Source organism: Garra rufa, chromosome 14, assembly GCF_049309525.1.
Source record: "Garra rufa chromosome 14, GarRuf1.0, whole genome shotgun sequence".
NCBI lineage: Eukaryota > Metazoa > Chordata > Actinopteri > Cypriniformes > Cyprinidae > Garra > Garra rufa.
Genome location: NC_133374.1, coordinates 37,517,975 through 37,542,300, shown reverse-complemented (window position 1 = coordinate 37,542,300; position 24,326 = coordinate 37,517,975). Strand labels below are relative to the sequence as shown.

The 24,326-nt window shown below is 37.6% G+C and overlaps 2 protein-coding genes across 2 annotated transcripts; one reads left to right on the top strand and one right to left on the bottom strand.

Annotated features, from left to right (window-relative positions):
- The first annotated feature begins 455 nt into the window (after positions 1–455).
- psph (phosphoserine phosphatase) lies at positions 456–13,199 on the top strand. The gene is made up of 6 exons (XM_073817607.1): positions 456–592; positions 1,018–1,165; positions 1,328–1,462; positions 11,550–11,695; positions 12,464–12,612; positions 12,706–13,199. The coding sequence occupies exons 2-6, from the start codon at positions 1,026–1,028 to the stop codon at positions 12,814–12,816; spliced, it is 681 nt and encodes a 226-aa protein (XP_073673708.1). The 5' UTR covers positions 456–592; positions 1,018–1,025; the 3' UTR covers positions 12,817–13,199.
- An 11-nt stretch (positions 13,200–13,210) lies between these two features.
- nipsnap2 (nipsnap homolog 2) lies at positions 13,211–24,049 on the bottom strand. Its single transcript, XM_073817606.1, has 10 exons — positions 23,926–24,049; positions 23,227–23,366; positions 23,101–23,146; positions 22,631–22,725; positions 22,022–22,092; positions 20,518–20,658; positions 16,485–16,516; positions 15,816–15,910; positions 15,510–15,593; positions 13,211–14,268 (listed from the first exon to the last, which is right to left on the bottom strand). Exons 1-10 carry the CDS (start codon positions 24,015–24,017, stop codon positions 14,204–14,206), a joined length of 861 nt encoding a protein of 286 aa, XP_073673707.1. The 5' UTR covers positions 24,018–24,049; the 3' UTR covers positions 13,211–14,203.
- Positions 24,050–24,326: the final 277 nt, after the last annotated feature.

The following is a 24,326-nucleotide window of genomic DNA, read 5'->3' as shown; positions in this document are numbered from 1 at the left end:
AGATTGATGTGGGGGAAAAAAGTAATTTAAAGTAGTTTGTATATGTGATGTTATCATGAGCCTCCACCAACTCAAATTAGACAAGAAAAAACACAGACAAGGTCGAGAAGTATTTGTTTTGAAACTAAAAGTGCCTTCATTTTGTGTCTTACAATTCATCAAGATTTTTTTTTTACGCTTTTATTAGGATTATTTTTTTAAGAATAATATTGATATAAATGTTTGATTGTATGACAACTCTTTCGAATAAGTGCTTCACTGATGTCGGTGTTGCTGTTGTGATATTATTTAGTACGATGCCTGTTTTAATGGCATGCTGAACGTGTTCAATGAAGATCATAAAAAATAAACTCGTGTAAGTGGCGTTTCCTGTTTCATCATAGCCATGGGAAACTCCTGACCAATCAGAGCGGTCAGTGAGCGACAGAGCGTGATGTGATTGGCTGGCTGAGTCGTCTCAGAGACGCAATGAATGGCAGATTCCAGCGAGCGTTCCTGCGGTGACCATCGGAGGATCAGGGACTGTTTGCCGGGTTTCAGCGAGCTCTGTGTGTCTCCTTACGGAAGCGCCTCTCTCCGCTCCTGCATTCAGGTAACGCTGCGTCCATACCAGTGTGTGTGTGTGTGTGAAGGCACACAGCTCAAACTAACAAGTGTCTTGTCTCTTTATTTTTTTGTAAACTGAGCGAATATTATCTGAAGTGTGCATGAGTCGGTCATATTGTTGTTGTGAGAGATTTAAAGCTGTATAAGTGTAGTGTACTCGTGTTTAGTGCCGCTGGAGTGAGCAGGGCTCATAAACCCCCCTGAGGCTGACGCAATAACACACTGTTAGTTCAGATCAGTCGCCGCTCTCAGACTCTGATGTGAATGCGCTGGTTTGGCGGCGGCATACTAAACACGAGTCCTCGGTGTGTCCCGTTAAGTCGGCTGTTTTCCTGATAATGTTTGCTGCTCAGCGCGACGCTTTGATTTGTCCTGTGGTGACGTCACGACTGCCTGTTTCCTGTCGCTCAGTGCTCACCATGACGACCGCGGCGCAGACGCAGGAGCTCTTCCGGCGGGCGGAAGCGGTGTGCTTTGACGTGGACAGCACCGTGATCCGCGAGGAGGGCATCGATGAGCTCGCCAAGTTCTGCGGGGTCGGGGACGCGGTCACGGAGATGTCAGTAACCCTGCTCTCATAGCATGAAAACAGTAGATCTGTATGATTGTGTCTGTCAAAACACAGTGGCATTAAACACACACATGATCAAGCATCCTAACTAGTGTACATACTCACATATACACATGAGTCTAGAGCACATCTCTGTTGTCCTGTCCGCAGGACCCGGGAGGCCATGGGCGGCTCCGTCTCATTTCAGACCGCTCTGAGTGATCGTCTGTCCATCATCAAGTGCTCAAGGGAACAAGTCAACAAACTGATCACTGACCATCCGCCTCAGCTGACGCCAGGGATCAGGTAAGATGGGGACCATCCTCGTTTCTGGAAAGATCTTTCAGTTGTTAATGTTATAGGCTTGTTTGTTTTACAGTGACAGTACTGCCAAAGTAACAATACACATTCCAAAACAACAATACCAATAAACTTCATGTTCACTACATACTGTACACTATATATACACTTGACACTGTATGCATACTACATACTAGACATGTTTAAAACTTTACACTATAATACAATATACACAACTATACTGCCCTACAAAGCAAAAAGGCAGTAACTGCATTTTTGGTCAAAAATGAGTTATCATTTTCATGACATTCAAGGCATCCTTTGTTATGTGACAAAATATTTTATCTCAAATGTGTGATTTCGCTAGCCTGGCAAGCCAGACCCACATAAATGTAGGGTCTGGGCACTCTCCATAGACAGGGCTCAACCGGAGGGGTGGGATAAACGGTTGTCTTTCAAACTCCTCTCCACGCAATAGGATAGCGCTACAACCAATCAGAGACTTAGTCGGTCAGGTGACGTAGTCAGAGCGACGAAGATTTTTAACAAAAATCAGTGCACTGTGCAGTCTGTCAGCTAAATAATAGACATAGATGGGCACTAAACCTTTAAAAGTAAACAAAAACATGCACAGACAAATCCAAATTACACCCTGCGGCTCGTGACGATACATTGATGTCCTAAGACACAAAACGATCGGTTTTTGCAAGAAAATGAACAGTATTTATATAATTTTCTTTTTACCTTTGATACACACCCACGTCCATCTGTCATGAGCACGAGTTTATAATATCTATGATTCGACTCGTCACATGTGAACGCGCTTTGATGTAGTATACGCAAACACCGAAAGGGGAAATATGTAAAAAAAAAAGTCCAGGATGAGTTTGCGCAAGCAAACGTAATCTTTTTCAGCTTTAAATGGGTTTGAACAACCAGGATAAGCGCAAGTAATTACCATTTTGAATAGCCGCTATATCCACAATCTCTGTGCACTGTGTGAACAATGAGTGTCGTATACACGCCACAGATCGCTTCCGGTGTTTGCGTATTCTACACCACAGCGCGTTCAGATGTAACGAGCTCCTGCTCAGGACACATGGACGTGGCTGTGTATCAAAAGTAAAAAAATATATAAATACTGTTCAGTTTTCCACGCTTAATTCACGGAACCAGGAATTCATGTCTGACTGAACTTATGGTCGCAGGTCAGTCGTCATCATGTTAAGCCCGCCCACCGACTCGTGATTGGCCCGGTACATCTTGGATTTTTCGGAAATTTAAGTGAATTGAGAGTAACTAGACTGACCTTAGAAGCAAATGTAATTTGCTGCCGCTAGGGGCGCGTCTAGATTCTAGGCTATGATTTTGCGGCATCCTCATGTGATGGTTTTAACATTGGATAACAGGCTGGATGACAGGATAACTTTAAAGTCCTTTTTCTCAGGTCTGCACTCGGCGTAGTTACTGCCTTTTTGCTTTGTAGGGCAGTATACTGCCCTCCAAAGGCAAAGCGCAATAACTACACATTTGGTCAAAATTGAGTTAAGTCTTAAAATGGACTTTGTGACAACTGTTTTGTCTCGTGGCAAAGTCTCCCAAGAGTGTCAACATGTTTGACTAGCTGGCGTAAAAACTTCAAAGGCATTTTTCTTAGTTTCAGTGTTGGCGTAGTTACTGCACTTTGCCTTTGGAGTGCAATATACACTACAACATACACACTACACTGTATACACTACAGTATACATACTGTACAGTACACACACATTACGCTATACACTATATACTACTATATACACTATATGCTGTACTATACACACTATGTGCACTCTACACTAAATACACAATATACACTGCTATATGCGCTATACATACTACATACTTTGCACTATATAGACTGAACTGTTCATACTATACAATACTATGAACAAAATACATTATGTATACTATAGGGCCGGGACTTTAACGCGTTAATTTAGATTAATTAATTACACAAAAATAACGCGTTAATTTTTTTTAACGCATTTTAATCGCACTTAATTTTGCACCGCGGAACGTTTCTCACTGGATGAGTTTCAGCGGACCGATTATACTGGAGCACCAACTAGCGTTCAGACAAAAGCTGTGTCTCATTTAGAAGGATGCGCCCTCCGGAGGTCGCATTCGAAGGCTGCATACGTCATCGAGGCTGTCTCATTTCAGAAAAGCAAGTAGGACACTTCAAATGCGACCTTCGAATGCGACCTTCTTTCACAGAAATTCGAAGGATGCATGAGATGTATCCTTTGCTACTACAGATAACCCACAATTCTTTGCGTCGCCGTAAACAACTGTCGTTAATTTGAAAAATGCCGGCACCGGCAGATGTACACTAGAGTGCGGATCGGGCCGCATTTTTCTGTCCGAGCCCGGCCCGCGTCCGACAGAGCAGTAACCGAGCCCGACCCGAACCCGACAGGCATTAAGATATTTATGTCCGAGCCCGATCCCAGCCCGACACAGTTAAAATCTTTTTTTTTTCTCATACTAATGACACGTGCAGTTTTTTGTGTGGAAAGCCCGCTTTTATTAAGCAACTGTAGGAAGGCGTTCGGAAATGTCAACAGATGAGCGCATCAGTGCACACGGGGCAAAAAGCGCTGTTATAACACAGGCGCACTATCGCGCTGATGTAACCGAGCCCGACCCGAACCCGAGCATCCTTTCTAAATATCTGTCCGAACCCGGCCCGGCCCGTCGGGTTCCGTCGGGTACCGTCGGGCTCGGCTCGGGTATCCATCCTCTAATGTACACACAAGCTAAGATGAAGTGTTTATCATTTAAATCTGTAAAAACGGATAAGGTTGTTCTTAATATCCTCCTATTTTTTTCTCTAACAGATATGCTGCAGCTCTTGAAACATTGAATAAAATAAAACAAGTAAAACAAAAGCATTTTTTTTTTCAAATTACTTTACAAATTTAAAAATAATTTCCCTTCATTTAAGTAGTGTGAGAGTGCAACGATGCTCTAAATTTGTTTGCATAGTAACATGATAAATCCTGTTTCATTTTCCAACTGTCCTTTTTTTTCTTTCCTCCCGTCCTACGAAGGCCGTCTCGTTTTTGTTCTAAGTTAAGGACACTTCGTATACACGTCCTACAGAGGATGCAACCTCTGGAGGATTCAACCTCCGGAGGGCGCAGCCTTCCAAATGAGACACAGAGATTGGAATGCGCATATCACCGCAGCACATCGAGCCTCATGTATCACCTCAATGCTTTTACAGAAGGTCTACCTACCTATAGGGTACCTGAATTTCTGAAATGTAGGCTAGTATATTTCTAAATATCCCAGTGTTTCCCCTACCATTATCTTAGGGGGGCGCGTTTACAATGTCTCCTCCAAGAAAACACGGACTGGATCGCGGACTCCATTCATAAAAACCTAATCTACTATAGCGCGGAATGCCACGTAAATTCGTCGATTTTTGGATTGATAAATCAAAAGTTGGTCTGTCACTTAATTCAAATCGCGATATGGACTAGTGGCTGTGAAAACTGAAATGCAAAAAGACCGTTTTAATATGAATCCTGCATGTACCGTTTGCCTATGTATGTTAGAATGGCAGAGAGGCTTTTTTTTTTTTTTTACTGCACGCGTGATGCTCCCGTTAATTTTTGGCATTTGCATCTCACATGAACAGATAGACTCAATCTCCAAAGCTACTGTCAGTGTCACTTTTACCATTTCATTTGAGAAAACTAGCATCATATCATACTTTACACACAGAAACTTCACAGCAACCTGTCAAAATAAAAGTACGGTTTAACATGAAACAGAACAATATTCCTATTTAAATAATTGACAAAAAACAATATATATGATAAAAAATAAATAAAACAACATGATTAACCACTTAATTGTGGAAAAAAATACTACGATTATTATTTAAATGTTAAATTATTATTATTTATTGATTTTAACAGCAAACCTCTGTTTGTTTGCCAAAAATTAAAAAGGTTTATTTTTCATCTGATTAAAAATAAATGTTTATGCTTTCATTTGATTATGAGAAAAATTCAAACACAAGAATTTCTTTAAAAAAAAAAAAAATAGCAAAAGATTGTAAAGCCCTATTGTTCAAAATGTTAAAATAGAGAGTTTTGGATTTATTTTTTCACTGAAATAAATGTTTTCGTTATTACACAAAGTAGGGTAAAGTACAGAGAAAAAAAAGTATGGAAACCTAGGGGAAACACTGTATCCTATTGCTACACTTAATGGCAATATTGCACTGGTCTGTTGGACTTGGTTGAACAAAAATAAACAATATTTTGTTGCTTAAGTTTATGTATTCAGTCATTATTCAATGGTATACTAAAAATCCATATGAAAAAACTTACTTCTCACTGTTCTCAGGTCAAATATTTATATGCGATTAAAATGCGATTAATTTCGATTAATTAATTACAAAGTCTCTAATTAATTAGATTAATTTTTTTAATCGAGTCCCGGCCCTAGTATACTATAGATTTACACTTCATAAATATTTTACACATTACACTTAATACACTTTACACTATTTATGCTACACACTATGAACTGTATACACTTTGTGCACAATACACTATACACTATGCATACTACGCATTATTTGTACTTTATATCCACTTTACACACTACTCTAGACTCATCATATGCACTACTGTACACACTAACCTACATACACTTTGTGGACTATACACAATATACATTACACTCTATACACTGCATACTAAACATTTACAATTTACACTTTATACACTATACACAATATTCACTATGCACACTACCATCTACATTGCTATATGCTATATATTTTAAATGATAAACATATAACATATAACATATACACTACTGTGCACTGTATGCACTATACTACACTATACACCAAACACTATACATTAGATACAGTGTATATAGTATAATTTATAAAGTGTACAGTAATGTATAGAGTTCAGTGTATAGTGTAGTATAGTGCACAGTAGTGTATATTGTATATGTTATATGTTTATCATTTAAAATGCATATAGCATAGTGTATATAATAACTAGTAGTGTATACTGTAGTGTGCATAGTAGTGAACATAGTGTATAAAGTGTAAATTATAAATGTTTAGTATGCATAGTGTATATTGTATAGAGTATAGAATGTAACGTATATTGTGTATAGTCCACAAAGTGTATGTAGTTTAGTGTGTATAGTAGTGCATATGGTGAGTATATAGTAGTGCAGTGGTTCTCAACCTTTTTTGGGCCACCGCCCCCCTACCCATTATTCAAGTCCCTCACCGCCCCCCATCAAATAAATCATTGTCTAATTGTCCTCACTAAATATTAAAGTTGATTATTATTAGTATTTTGTGTTTATAATAAGGACTGTTTATTTATAGTAATTCAAATGTATGGGGTCATCACAATTTGTACTTAATTCAAGGATGCATTGAATTGATCAAAAAAAGACAGTGATGTACTTTTTTACAGTAAATTATATATATATATATAAACATTCATTTACAGAGTTTTTAAGCAAATTGTTGATTTTCATTGCTACAGCTTCAGTGTTGTTATGATGCTGATATATTTATTGCCCCAAATTTAAAAAGACTTAATAAAAATTCCTGTTTAGAACATCAAAAAGGACATTTTTACATAAGTGATTTTAGTTTGTTCTTCCATTTCTGGAACTCTTGAACTCCCTTTTTACTGTTGTGATATGTTAGGATATTTTCAATTAGCTTTCAGTAAAAAAAAAAAATTATCCCTTGGAAAATACCCTCCTTTTTGAGAATTTATTGAATTATTGAAATTAGATAGTAGACATGATTGATTTTGTGGGTAATACCACATTTACAAATGCAAATGGAAGAAATGTAAACTCTACTTTACTATATTTCACAATTTTTAGAATATTTCAAAGTTTGCTTACAAATACCTTAAAGAAAACTAAGTATAACACTAAAAGTTGGGATGTTTTGTAAAATGATAAAATCTATGATTTGTTAATTCTATTTAACTTTTATTTAATTGACAACATTACAAAGAAAAGATTTCCAAAGTTTTCACTGACCAACTAACATGTATTTTATTAAATATAAACATTTTTTTAAGAAACAAAAGTGCAACACACTCCAAAACAATTGGGACGGAAGAAAAATAAAAGTGAAAAGCTTATAGAATAAGCTAAACTGTTTTGAAACAGTTGACAGGAGCCAGGTGAATTGGTAATAGGTGAGGGGATCATCTTTGGGTATAAAAGGAGCTTCTCAGTCTTTGCAAGCAAAGCTAGATCGTGGCTCAAAATTTGTTTATATTAACAAAAATATGTTGGCCAGTGTAAACATTGGAATTTGTTTCTTTGTACTTCAGTCAATTAAATAAATGTTAAAGAGAACAAATTACCTATTCTTGATTTTATGGCATTCAGCATGATTTCTGAAAGATCATGTGACACTGAAAGCTAGAGTAATGAAGCTTAGCATAAGAGGAAAACACATTTTAAAATATATTCAATTAAAAAGCTTTTTTTAATGGTATTTTAAACAAACAAATGCAACCTTTTTTTATTCATCCATTAAAAAAAATCGTATTTGCCTTTTTTAATAGTAATGTATATTTTATTTATAATATATAGGCTTATTTTAAAAGCATGTAACCTATCTATAACCCATAACACAGCCCACATTAACCCATACATAATTTTATTTCAAATAAAGTCCGAATATTTCGTCCGAATTTTTCGCACGTTCAAAAATAAATACCTCACGTAATGTTAATCACACTTGCACACTGCCTCCTTAATTTTTGTCCATCATAAAAAAAAAATTCGGATCGGGTTTGATTTTTAGTTTTTTTTTTTTCAATGGCTGTGTCCAAATTCAGGGTCTACATCCTTCGGAGGACTCATTTGAAGGATGTTACGTCACAGCGCCGCGATGAAGGCTGTCCAAATTCATAGGATCCTTCAAATGCGGCCCACAAATACGTCCTCCTTTTCCCCGAATTTGAAGGATGGGTCTGGTGGATCCTTTCCCGTCCTACCTATCCCACAATTCCTTTCGGCAGAGCGCTTCCAGAATTTTCAAATAATGGCGGACGAAGCAAGCGGTAGTAATGATGGAAGTTTTAAAAAAACTGGCGTTTCAAAAAATATTTTTTTACAGCGGTTGTCTAGTTAGGCCTTTGGTTTTAGCGTTAAGCTTATTTTTTTACATTTGTATGTATATATGTTAAAAAACATCACTTTCGTAAACTAGCTTCTTTCTTACTGCCTGTGTATATATCCCCTTACACACAGCTAATTTCTTGTTAGTGATTGAAGATGTTTTTAACGCTTTTAGGGATGAAAGAGTAGTTATTATGTTTTGTGCAGTACAGATAACCTTACTTCTTGCTTAGCGCTGTCACGGTTGCTAGGCGACAGGATATGAACAACGGGGAAGGGAGGGAACTGAAAGAAGTGTAGGCTGTCCAAATTCACTGACACCTACTTCCAGGTTTTGCGGTCTTTGGAGGACCCCTCCTCCTTCAACCTGGTAGGAAGGATCCTAAGGAGGATGCAGACCCTGAATTTGGACACAGCCAATCTGTAGCAAGCATTTTGAGAGGTGTTTTGACAGTTCAGAGCCACCGTACAAGCGAACGCCAAAATCCAGAATTGCGTCTGTTAAATTCATTCACCTTGTCCCGCAGCACAAAGCACTGTAAAGGTCATTGTACGCTGAGTTCCCAAATAAATTAGTGGTCTTCTTTAATATGTGGCTCTAGTAATGCTAGCAAAGCATTAAAGATTACTGACATCCTGAAATAAACTTTGAATCACCCGTGATAATCCCGTAGTTTATTAATAAAGAGGTGCGCTTAAAAGTATTCCCTCATTCCTCAGTATCTGTTTCTCTTTTTAAGAAGAGAGCGGACAACAACAGCGTTCTATTTCGTGTTGTTTTGCGTTTTTTCACAACGGATGAATTAATACCCATCGGACTTTCTGTGTGTGACGAATTTTTAGGATTATGAATACGAAAAAACGCACAATTTTCAGACTCAGTGTGCAATGCCTTTAACACTGCTACACTGGCCGCGAACGGCGCAACAAATTGCGTTAAAGCACATAGATCCCGTTATAATCTGTCGTTCAGTAACTGAGCTCGTGCGCTACAGTAAACGCATTCCGCGCGCTTATGCTGCAGACAAGTTGACAAATAGATACAGAAAGTGCGCTTTGATGCATCCAGTGTAGAAATGGCATTAGGATGTGGCAGACCGTTTTCTTCTGCAAGTTTCAGCTCAAACATATTCGGTTTAAACTCGTCTTAACCAAACGCCCCCCAAAACCACCTCAGCGCCCCCCTTTCAAAATTATTGCCTTCAGCGCCCCCTGATGCTCTCCCAACGCCCCCTTGGGGGCGGTACCGCTCCCGTTGAGAAACACTGTAGTAGTGTATATAAAGTGTAAAGTGTGAATAATGAATAGTGTATATAGTAGTGTAAAGTGTATATAGTGTAAATTGTAAATGTACAGTATACATAAAGTATATAGTATAGAATGCATAGTAGTGGATTTTGTGCTTACAGTTTATAGTGTGTAGTGTTTAGTGTATATAATGATTGTAGTCTAAGGTGCATATATTGTATAGTAGATATAGTGTAAAGTGTACATTGAGTATGTATAGTATAGTGTGTGTATATAGTGTTTTCAGTGTCAAGTGTGTAGAGTAGATACAGTGTGTATAGCATAGTTTATAAAGTCTATAGTACTCTACCAACTTTACACTGAAAACACTATATACACTATACTATACATACTCAATGTACACTACACTATATCTGCTATATACTATAGGCTATTTTCATTATATACACTACACACTATAAACTATGTACACCTTTTGCACTGTACACAATATACACTACTATGCACTATACACTATACTGTATACATGTTATGCATACTGTAAATTTACACTTTACGCTGCATACACTTTACACCATATACACTACTATACATTACACTTTACACACTACACTATATACACTACTGTCCACACTATAAACTATATACACATTGTGCAAAACCGAATATAAACTACTATGCATACTATACATTTACACTTTACACACTACTACACTACTTTACATACTACACCATATACACTACACACTATAAACTATATACACTTTGTGCACTCAACACAATATATACACCACTATACTTTATACATTATAAATAATATACTTTACATTTATGCTTTATATACTTTACACACTACAATATATTTACTATACTATATACACTATACATACTACATACTTTACATTTTATTCACTATACAATATGCGCACTTTACGCTATATACAGTGTACACAATATGCAGTACTGTACACAATATACTCTACTAGAGATTATACTCTAAATATGCTATACTATATACACTTTACACTATATACACTAATAAATTATTTATAAATTATACTATATACGTTATCTACTGTACACACTTTACACTGAATACACCATATACACTACACACTATAAACTATATACACTTTGTGCACTCAATACAATATATACACCACTACTTTATATGCTATGCATAATATAATTTACACACTATACTATATACACTATACACATACTATATACTTCACATTTTATGCACTATACAACTACTATATAATATGCACACTTTTTTCAGTTATACGCAGTGTACACAATATGCACTACTATTCACACTGTACTCTACTAGACACTATACTCTGTATACTCTTAATATGCTATACTATATACACTACACTATATACGTCATACACCATATACACTACTAAATTATTTATAAAATATGCTATATACACTTTATCTACTATACATACTTTACACTCAATACAATATATACACTACACTCGATACTATATATACTATGCACTACATCCACTATATATACTCTATGTACACTTTACACTATCTACTGTACACTATATGCAGCTTAGACTATATACATTATATACACTACTGGACATTATAGACTATATGCAGATGTATCTGGAGATTATTCATGAAGTGTTTGTGTGTTCAGGGAGCTGGTGGAGAAGCTTCATCAGAGAAACGTGAAGGTGTTTCTGATCTCAGGCGGTTTCCGCTGCATCGTTGAACACGTGGCGTCTCAGCTCAACATTCCTCTCCATCACGTCTACGCCAACCGCCTCAAGTTCTACTTTAACGGTGAGAGCTGGACACTGGCTCACGGGCCGCTGACGTTAGAGACTGACAATCAGTGTTGGGGAAAGTTACTTTGAAAAGTAATGCGTTACAATACTGAGTTACTCCCTTAAAAAAGTAACTAATTACGTTACTAGTTACTTTTTATAGAAAGTAATGCGTTACGTTACTTTTGCGTTACTTTTTAAATCTGGGCAGGGCTTGCTTGTTTGTTTTTAATTTAAAAAGTTGTATTTTTGTCAAATGTAAAAGCCTTTTCACACCAACAGCCTCAGGCTTAGAGAAAAGTAAATTGACGTCTGTACAGTAGACCGCAGAAGAACAAATGTCAACTCTTCAGCAATAAAAAAGGAAAACTAATGTTAGATTATCTTGAGTAATTTGTGCTTATTAGTATGGATGAATTGATCATCGAAGGTCGGCAGCAAAGACATCGGTTAATAAAATGGGATTAAATACATAAAGGATATTTGTGTTATTTAGCATATTTAATTATTGCAAGGTTTGCGTTGAATTTCATTCATTTTTCTTCATTTTGAAGAACACTGTATCTGTTTTTTAGTGAGTGAGATGAATTAATGCATGTTCACATTTATTCTAGAACTAAAGTAACATCTTACTCACAGTTTCTCTCAACATTTTCATCAATAAATGGGGGGGGGGGGGATATTTTACTAGTTACTTGAAAAAAGTAATATTATTATGTAACTTGCATTATTTGTAATGCGTTACCCCCAACACTGCTGACAAGTGTGTGCCTGTGTCTTTTAGGAGAATACGCCGGCTTTGACGAATCTCAGCCCACTGCTCAGTCCGGTGGGAAGGGCAGAGTCATCAGCATGCTGAAGGAGAAGTACAGCTTCAAGAACATCGTGATGATTGGAGACGGAGCCACGGATCTGGAGGCCTGTCCTCCTGCGGTGAGTATATCACCATACCAGCTCAAGCACTACCACAATATCATTTGACTGGTTATTAAAACACTTTCTGAACTACTGTCTTGTCCCTTTCAGAGTGCTTTTATTGGGTTTGGGGGGAACGTGGTGCGTCAGCAGGTGAAGGAGAAGTCCTCATGGTACGTCACGAGTTTCGGAGAGCTGCTAAAGGAGCTGGAGAAGATCTAGTGAAGATGACCGGAGCCATCCTGGAGCGCACAACACAGAGTTTAGCTTACTCTATGGTCATGCACTAGATCTGTGCCTTTCCTAGTTTTACCTAATGCACATTTTTTAATGTTCAGATGTTTTTAGAGTTTATTATTGAAACGATTGTTTACATAGAAGATCATGCAGAGGTCAGTTTGCAGAGCCGTGTGTTCTGTGATGTACTGTACGGTTAGCATTTTAATTCTATTGACTCGTATTTGGATGTCAGACTTTGAGAGAACACTGTATTTTTCCTTGATAATGATTATTTTATAACTAACAGCTGTCCACTTCAGTATGCATATTTGAAAAATCAGTCAACAGATAATAAAAAAAATTAACTTCTGTCTGTGTAAACATGACCCAGAATGTGTTCGAATGATCATTTATGATTTATTGATTACAGTATTGGTTTGATTTGAAACATCTTGTGCTGTTAAATCCTGGTGGGATCAGTGTACAGTAGACTGAGCATGCCGCGATCACACAAAACTAAATCAGTCTGTCAGCGAGTTACCGATCAGAGCGGCTTCATCCCGAAACTGCAGACTTTTCACAACACAAAAAAAGGCATTAAAAAGCTTATCTATGTAGAAACAGAATAAAAATACAGCAACTAAATAAAAACAATCTCTAAAAAAAAGGTTGCACACAACCTGTCCCCAGTGAGGCTTGTCCAGTTTCAGAGATTGGTTTAAATGAGGGCAATTTCAGGCTACTTTGGTAACATATGGTGCATTTATATTTTGTCTGTATGATAATGGGATTTTATGATTCTGTTGTAGCATATTAAACGTGAAATAATCATCTCTATGTTGGGGGGTTATATTTACAGCCTATAAATACACAATAAATAGATGAGTAGCCTGCAGCTCTCAGGCACATTAACAGTGCTTTCTCAGCAGGCTGAACAGTAAAAGTGTGTTTTCCTGACAATATTCAGTTCATTCAAGTCTGCATTCACTAAGGCATTCATATACGCGGTTTGTTTTGAATTCTGGTGAATCAAAGATTTATTGCCCATCCCGTTGCAAAGGGTTAATACTCTACACTTACAGTCATTCAATGCACTTTACAGCCCTTCTGTCAAATCCTTTAAATATTCCAACAAAACTTTATTCAACAGATGTATGGCTGTGTTTTTCCAAGCTCAGTAATATACAGATTGGTGTAACCAGCAGGTTTTAGATATTCTCAAATGCTCAGTAACAGCCTTCATTCCTACAGATTTAATTTGGTTTGCTGGTGCACATTTAGACAATTTTAGTGGTCAGAACAAACATGTGTATGATGTTGTTTGGCATCTGATGTCTGGGTCTGGTCTGGAGCTCATGGGGACGTAACGGTGACGATGGCGATGGACGCTTTACTTCAGTGGAGACGCTTTCAGCGGGATCATTATTCTGGACTCCATGTGCTGAATGAGCGGCACTGAAAACAACACAACAATAAATTACCAAATAACACCACATACACAACTGACACAAACTTATTATTGTATCATACATTGACACTGAATTTGACTTTTCATGCTGTTTTAAAGCAGCAAAAGTCACTTCCAAAACTCAAAAGTAGTTGTTGAAATGTTGAACTGCTTGTCTGTAAATGCTTGCAGTTCACTGACTAACAACGACTCAAACTAATAGTCTAGAATGTAATGTAATGGCCAGAAGTTATTTAAATGTCTTAAAATAAATTAAATTATAATAAAATAAAATGCATGACAAGAACTGGATCATGTGCATGGATCTACTGATGGCAGCTCAGTCAGTCATTATAACTAGGGATGCATAAAAATTCTTGGCCGAAGACAAACAAAATACACACTTTGGCGATTACCGAACATGGTTTTTCGTGTTTTTCCCACATGTATTTTGCCAATTTTTTTCACCATTGCATAAATTAAACAGCCAAAAAGTGCTTTTTACAGTTTTGTCTTGCTTTTCAAAAAGAAGAAAAAAAAAATCAATTACAAAACAATTTAATATTTAACACTGAACATTTTTTGCATTCTAGTAGACATTATAGCCTACCAACAAAACACAATTTAACTTAAAACTTGCTGAGCAAAGGAGAATGTTAGAATAAATGTATTAATAGAGCTGTTGGAATGATTGATCATTATATCTGTCTTACTTTTTTATTTTATTTTCCAGAACAACAGTAAAATGCCAATACTAACATTTCTGAATGTTGTCTTTTATTTAGTGGTAAACCCGCAAGAAGAGCTCAGTCCTAGTGTTTGCTGGCAGCAGCAGATTTGTGAATGATTGTCATCTTTGGTCTTTGAACCCTGGCTAAGGAGCTGCTGTCAGAATAAATACAATTGGTGTCTGGTGTATTAGACAACAGAACGTTCTGGAGTTGATTGACTAATGGATGATTTCAGTCATCATACAGTAACCTTTCTCTCCTCATGAAGACATGCGATGCGCTTCTAAACAGTCTCTCGCTGTCGCTGCTTGGAATGATTTTTGCGTCTTGCTTCCACACTGACCACATGTTTGCTGCATTAGTGCGCGCCTCTATTTGATCGCCTCACATCATTGTCCGCTATCATTTATTCAGCCTTTTCACTTATACTTTTTGTTGCCGAACATTTGGTGCATCCCTAATTCTAACTGCAGTGTCGTTCTGAAGACAGTAAGTGTGTTTGAGGATAATGTTTTTACCGGTGTAATAGACAACTTCATCCCAGCCCTCGTGCTGCCAAGCGGCGTTCCTCGTGTCCTCTCTGGACTGAAGATCCTTATACGCTGCAACACACAGACAAAACCATATCAGAGATGTAAACTGAACTGAACTGATCTAAATAAGGACAGATCTGGATTTCTCATACTTTAGATTATGATTATGTTATTTTCCTGTTTGATAATGGCAAGCTGCTTAAAACAATCTGTACTGTATTGAAAAGCACTATAGAAATGACTAGACTTGACTAAGTGCTTGTGTGTCTGGAGGAGTGTGATCATTCTCACCCCAGAGATGATGGACCATATAGAGGTTTCCTATCTGAGAGAAGAAGCCACCGACCGCCTCGCGGTTGTGCTGCCGGTAGCTGATAGCTCTCGCCCTGAAGAACACAAACAACAATCACACACTTCTCAATCATGAGGAATCATACAGCTCTTTATAAAGGCCTGAATGAGAAGTGAAAGTGCTCCAGAGTGCTGCTGGTGGCATGTGATGAATGTGAGCAGATCTGCTGAACATTAAACAGTTGTGGACAGACTATTCCTAGTTCATATTGACCATCAGTTGTAATTGTGAATGTTAATAGTATATTTTAGTTCATATGCATTTGGTGTGCTGAATATATCTTGCTAGAAAATACTACTCTAGTTCATTTGCCAACTGACAAAACTACACTTCCCATAATTCTCATCAGCCACATGACGACACATGAAGTAATGCACATCACATCATAATGATCTCTGAAATCATAAACACTCCCAGGAGTTTCCCCATAAGGATTTTTTGATTGCAACAGTTCTATATTTGTGTTTCAAATGATTTCAACATTCTGTAGCGATGAATAATGAGCTGGAAAGCATTACAGCAGTGTGTGCCTATAAAACACTTCATTTTAATCATTGATTTCATTTTACAATTTAAACAGCTGTGTTATGCGTCGCTTGTACTCTTACCAATAGTTGCCCCATTCAATCATGGTCCCCGGCTGCAGGAGACAAGAAAACAACTGTTAATCTGAATTCATTTCAGAAAGCTTCAGCAAGCCTGTAGGACTGCTGATATATAAACCCTACAGTCTAGTCACGCGGATTCGGCTGGCTATATATTGTGAAGCAACGTTGAGAAACTAATAAACTAAAGAATGTGTCGTTAAGAGAGATTAGTACATTCTCAAAAGGTCCATTTCCAAAGCTCAAAAAACATTCTACACATCTGCTGTTTACAGAGAAAAATCTTTTGGCCAAATTTCACAACGTTCCTGTAAGTGGTACTATGGGCTGCCATAGACTCAAGAGCAGAAGAAGAAGAAGACTTCCAGTGCTTGACCCCTAAATATATCTGCCAGCAGCAATTACAGGCCAAGCACTAGGCAAGGGAAACAATCAGAAAGTGCAGCAATGAGTAACTGAAGCCAGTGGTGATTTTAGTCAAAATGGGTGAAAAAAAAAAAAATCATAAAAACAACTAGGGATGCACGATATGAAAATTTCTTACCGATAGCCGATAATTAAGTCCTTCTTGTGGCCGATACCGATACGTTCATATTTTTATATGATAATTTTGTGCACCCAGGAGAACACAAAATCTGAGATAAACTAATGAAATGTATATTACTGTATATATCTGGGTCTAACAATCATAGCAAACATCAGTCCTGACTCTTCAAAAATGTTTGTATTTTTTGTGTAAGGCACCACTATTCTAAATAAATAAAATGCTTTGACATTTGTCAACCTGGAAAAAATGAAAAGTGCATCATGGAGTAACGTCAGATGTCCAAATGTCCGTTAAAGCTTCTTATTGATCATATTATGAATGTGTGCAGCAACCAAATCGTACAAGACGGGGAATAAAACAAAGTCCGAGAGTCACTGCAGTTCACAGCTGCGGTCGCTTGCACTCGGAAAGCAGATCAATCTCAGATAAACCAGACTGACTGATTGATTTACCAGCAACAGTACTTTATCGGATCGGATTTCATTTATTCATCGGAGCAATAAAAATGACGTAATTTTTACCCATATCGGTCGATAAATATCGTGCATCCCTAAAAAGTAATACAATATAATTGGTTATCTCTGTCTTAAAACATTTTAAATACTTTCAGGTCATGGTCTCAATGGTATATACAAAGTTTTGTAATGATACGCTAATGCATTGGTGAAATGTAGCTTTTTTTTAATCATAATACTCTACTAAAGTCAATGGCAATTTCATGTTTTGTTTAATTATAGCGCCACCAAGAGGCACAATCCCACCAAATGTTGTATGTGTCCTTAGAGTGTGCTCATACATATGTGTGTCGAATTTGGTGAAAATATCTCATTTTGTTTTGGAGTTACAGACATTTTTATATATGAGAAGAGGAAAAAAAATGACAGATGACTGACTTGTTTGCAGTTTTTTGCCACTTACTATCAAAATTTGGGCAATTGGGCATAACTACTATGTTTCTGAATTTCCTATGGTGGTTTTGTGTCGATCAGAGTAACGGTTTCTGAGATATTGGAAAATGTTTTTAAGCGCTAAAATGCAACGTTGCACAAACCATAAGGTAAAAGCTAGCATGTTATCACTGGACTCGGCAAGGATTCAGGAGTCTAAAAAGTTGACTAATGTGAAAATAAGTCAACCACACCCAAAGTTATAAGCATGCAAATACTCGGTGGCACAGGCTCGAAACGTTTCAGGCTCCTTCAGGGCGTTGTGCTGACGACCCATATCGAGTTTTGTAACGATACGTCAATGCGTTCATAAAATATAGCATTGTATAACCAAATTTAAAATGGCCAATATAGGAATTGGATATGGTTTGACTCATCATGATGCACCAAATCTAAAGAGAACCGTTTTGTGATTTTTGGCCAAACCATTCAGAAGTTATCAGTAAAAATAGACATTTTTCGTATCTCCTGACCACTGTGCCGAAACACTGCAGATAGCCTCAGATCATGCTTGTCATCACACACACCAAGTTTGGTCTCAATACGCCGAACCACCGCGGAGATATACAGGGATTAAAGCAAAAAAAAATAAAAAATCTTCTGACTGAAAATTTTTCCTCCAAAAAATCTTTGCCAAACACCATTCCACAGCCATACCTGTCACACACCCACTGTATAAGCAGTTTGTTGTTTCCTTCTTATAGTGCGTGTCCTACTGATTTAAAACATGTTGAAGCATCTTCTGATCAATAATAAAAAAAATTCTGATAAAAAATTAGCCTTGAGGTGATAATTGACTCATTAATGTGATTTACAGTGACAGTTTCTTTTTACCTTTGTAATGGCATTTTTTTTTTTTTAATTAAATGTCATTATCTGTCAAACTAAAAAAAAAAGTATTTATTATATTTTATTTTTTAAAATTTCTAATTAAAACAATATAATAGCAGAATAAGACAACTATATTACCAATCATATAAAATTAGTATTAATAAAAAATAATTTGCACTACAGAGGAGGCACAAAGGAACACAAAAGTGGCTTGTAGGTGCAATTTCAGACATTTAATGAGGCTCAGAGGTGGCATAAGTGCAAATAAATTCAAGTTGAGATAAATGTTTTAAATATAACTTTTGAATATAGAAATATTACGTTTTGAATAACTAAGTATACGTTACAATGACACTAATGACGCTTTCATTCATGAACGAAACAGAGCTGTTTTGCTTTTAGAGATGCGCAGCGGCTGAGCTGTTACTCATTTAGAAATATTTTCATTTAAAGAAATAGAGTAAAATCAGGCAATAGAGATATAGTCAGACAACGCAAGTCATTTTATATTTTCTTGTTATTGAACTGTTGAATTAAATCAATATTACATTTGCTTACTCCCTTAACAATTGTTTAAATCTGTCACTCTCCTTTTCGCGTTCTGTGAGCGCACAGACAATGATCTATTAGAGAGCGCGCAAATGAGTCTCTTTCACTTTAAATAAGCAGGACTCAAAAGCTCTGATCTGTGTTCTCTGCTAAATAACTAACTGTGAATGATGCCAGCGGCGTCACTATATTGTCATTGAGAAGCTGCAGTCGCGGCCGAGCTGATTTTTTGGTTTGCCGTCAGAACAACGACAATGTATATACGTTTATACGTACACGTCTATATATACACGTTTCTTTTCCCCTCTTTTTCTCTAATTGCCGGAAATCCGTCGTAGCGACGGAGAACTTTAATCCCTGCATATAGCCTCACATCCATTTTTGTGTGCATTTCGTAGAATTTGTTTGCATGTTATTCGAGAATGGTTTGACTAATCACAATAACAAAACAGTGTAAAATATTCTTGATTTATTAGGACTAGGGCTGTGCAATTAATCGCAATCGCAAAAAAAAAAAAAAACAGGCAAAAGACTGTAAAGCCCTCAAAATGTTAAAATAGAGAGTTTTGGACATATTTTTCCACTGAAATTAATGTTTTCATTATTACACAAAGTAGGCTAAAGTAACATGGCTAATTTTTTTTTATGTTGTCTGTTTTAAAGACAATTTTACAACAGTTTTGTTTATTAAACTTAATACTATGTTATTTCATGGTGAAATGTTTTGTTATGCACTTCTTGTGCACTGAATACATTTAGAATGTATGTATGTAGCTTGTTTGAAAAAGCAAAAACAGTTGTCAAAATCGCAAATAAAATCGCAATCGCAATATTCGTTCAAAAAAAATCGCAATATGATTATTTTGTCCATATTGCACAGCCCTAATTAGGACCCTAAAAAAAGAATAGGAAACACAGACTTTTTTTTATCTGAACTACCCATACTATAGACTGGTGTGTTTTTGTATCAAAATACTGGTGACTTTAACGTCCATTGTGCACAACACGATTGATGAAAAAATGTGAATCATGTTTAAAAATTGGAAAACAATGAATACATTTTTTAACGTAATAGTGACCCCAAGAATCGATATGAATGTAATGGTGAACTACCAAAACATTCCCACCCCTAGGTCTGAGGCTGAAGGTGCGGGACACTTACTCTCAGCTGGTAGGAGCGCAGCTCGTAGATGTTAGGTCCGTCTCTGGGCACCGGCTCGTTCCAGAAGCTGAACTCCAGCAGCAGCTGGTTCCTGCGGGACAGCAGCATCTTCCCTCTCTCACTCCTGTACTCCAGGAACTCCTGCCATCAACACCATCAACATCAGCGCTTTAGCAGCCGCAATCTGCACTGATCACTCACTGGGTTTGTGAGTCCATCTCTAAGAATCTTCGTAAAGTTTCAAACGAACTTGGAGCAAATCCATGTCATTAAATCTTCACTTTGTTGGACAACAGGTTTGTGAACAGATTCAAACACATGCACACGTGCTACTTTGGCAAAATCATTGCACAGACTAATTTTTTCATATCACATCAGACATACTGTATATATCCATAGATACAAAGTCAGAAGAGGTGCATTCGACTTGCATTGATGCATGTATCAAACTAAACGAAAGCATGCAGAGCTGTCTGCTCTCTATTGCTCTAGCAGTACTTCAATGTCAACATCGGTCTGTCTTTGTGGCGCTGCTTCAAGTCGAACACACCTAGATTTAATAGGCCACCACCTGTTGATAATTACGTTTCTCGAGGAAACATTTCAGGATTTTTCTTTATAGTGTGGACTTCAATGGCGACCAGCAGGTCGAAGGTCCAAATTCAACCTGCTGATCGCCATTGAAGTCCACTATATGACTCTACAAAAAAAATGAAAAATGTATATAGTTTTTAACCACAAAAGCTAATCTTGCACTAGCTGTGATGCGCATACGCAACTTCACGCATTACATAAATGTTGTTGGAACGCTGTTTCTCCTCCAACTTTAAAATGGTCCAGCACTGTTGTTTTGTTGTTGTTGTTGTAAAGGGTGTTTGACTTTCTTTGAATGTAAACATTAGGTGACCTTTCCAACATGATTGCGCAATGCATGTAGTCAGGCTGGTGCAAGCATTTGTGGTTAGAAATCATTACTTAGTTTCTATTGTTTTAAGAAAATTGACAATTGTTTCACTAGATAAGACCTATATTTCTTGACTGGGATCATTTAGAGCCATTTGAAGCTGCATTTTGGACCTTCAACCCATTGGCCGCCACTGAAGTGCACTATATGAAGTTATATATATATGAAGTTTTCCTCAAAAACCTTAATTTTTTTTGCAACTGAAGACAAAGACACAAACATCTTGGATGACAACTGGATGAGTAAATTATCAGGAAATTTTCATTCTGTTAGTGAACTCATCTTTTTTGAGTTATGGGATGTTACACACACACACACACACACACACACACACACACACACACACACACAAACACACACACAGACACACACACACACACACACACACACACACACACACACACACACACACACACACACACACACACACACACACACACACACACACACACACACAGACTGAGTGCACTGAAAAGATGTGTGTATATTTATAATATTAAACCACAATATGTGTGATATTGAGCACAAACACTGATTTACCTTGTTATTCTTCAGTTTATTCATGACTTCAGTCAGAGCCGGATATCCTCCTCTGTACCGCCACAAGTGCACTACATAGGGAACCAGACCAACATGGAACAGTGTGTCAGTGCTCACATAAAGTAGTCAAACCTATTCATTAGAAAGGGGGTGTCTCAATACTTTTGCATTATAGTGTATATATAAACACACACAGACACATACGCAAGGTTATTCCATGTCAAATCAACCAAATATCAGAATATTGCCTCACTAAAACTGTAGATTATTCTGAAGAAAGGCAAACATAAATAGTGATGAAAGTCTAAATACTAAATGTCACTAGATGTAGATGGGAGTCAAAATGACTAGATGGTAGCATCATTCTATTGTTGGTACACAGAGATTGGTAGATCTATTAGTAAAATCTGTTGACGTGCAATCTTTGATGCGTTACATGCCAATAGTGAAAGTTCAAAAACGGGAAAAAGCACTTTTCGCCCAAGGTTTCCATAGCTGTAACTCAAGAAGAGTTAAAGATATCTCAATCTCCTTTTATATTTCAGCTCTTAACAAACATTTTTCTTTGGCATCTTCATTTCTGAGGCCCTAGTCCTGCGGGTGTCCTACCAGCTTGGTCCTGCTCTCCATACCAGGTGTTCCAGGTGCCCACCAGCTCACACGGGTAATTCTTGTCCTGATGGATGGACGGCAGCACCTCGTCACTGCGGACACAACAAACAGACTCTTAAGGGGCCGTTTACCAGTGAAACTGTGTAAAACCGACTTCATACATGCACTAAAATCATCAAACACCATCTGAGTGAAGCACACTGAAGTGATGGTGATAATGATTGTGGGTCAGTGTGTGATGAATCAGTGAGATCAGTGAGTTGAGTCGTATTTCCCTCAGCAGTAAACAGTTGAGGAATGGGCTTTAGTGGACTCCTGCCAGCGCTGCTGCCAATCACTGACAGGAATAGAAAGCAGGACATTTGGTTTGAACTTCACTGGTCACTCAGGGGACTCTGAGGAAGTTAGAAACAGCTAGTTTGATGTAATTAACACCAAACGGCCTCATTCGTGCTGGAGAGTCTTACCAGAGTTTGTTGTACGCCTCCAGACACTCGGGCTTCACATTGTGAACTGCAACACAAGCAATAAAACGGAGTGAATGAACAAATCACACTCGTGTTAAACCTTCCACAGCAGAAGGCAGAACTTACACTGTATTTTATATAAGTTGCTTTCCTCTTTCTTGGCTAACAGATGGGAGTGAGCGTCTTTTCTGGGGTCCACCTTCCTCACAAACAGTGATTTGAACCAGCTGTCCTCTCGGTTCCGGTTATTAGATGCTGACAGACCCCTGAAACACAACAAGTTCTGCATTTTTAAATTCTGATACGGTACACATATATGCACTTGGATGTTGCAGTGCATAATAAAACGTTATGCAGACTTATTCTCATCTCGTGATGTAATGTTACAGTATACAGTCAGCTGTGTTTGTCTTCAGTATGTCAGACGACCATCATGTGTTTCTGATATTCAATCACATCGATAACTAGCACAACCTTTCATTAACCAGTGCTTGAAAGCTAAAGCACTTCTCATAGTGTCTTTCCAATAATAACAACAGCAGCTGAATGATGACCTTGAGCAGCAGATCCACGCGTTTGGACGCCTCTGAGATTCGCGTAGCAACCATTAACCGTTGAGCTGCTTACGCAGATCTCCTACAATCTGTACATTACTAAAGTGTTTGTATATATCTGTTAGCAGCAGTAGAACTGATCACGTTTTTAACTAACTTAATGCGCCACTTCGTGTATAAACTCACATGCAGATCTGAGCTGCGCGCTCGTGTTATGCTAAAGCACAAAGCTCGCACATTTATAACGTTAGTTGAGATAAAACTGGCCGACCTGATAACAGCGGTAACGTGTCCTTTCGCCCGGCCCTTGTTTGTAGCCTGATATAGGCCGGAGCAAGAGGTCTGAAGGACTCTGGTCGCCATCTTCCACTGATAGGACACAAACAGCAGGCGAGGAAAGAGTTAAACGGCTGCAGTTCGTTGGCGCTGCCGCTGGAGGCGCTGGAGCGCGAGGAGTGTGCGATACACGCGGAACAGAGAGGGGGCGCTACACACCACTCAAACACACTGCTGTGCTTTAAGAGCAGTCTGAAACGTTTGTGATTTATTTTTTTTCTTCAAGACTGGTCCTAACTTTTTGTAGTCAGTTATTAGTCTAATTTGAAACCAAAAAGTAAGACTGAAAACCACTTGGTAGCAACTATGTTAAATAATATGCTCTTAAAACATCTA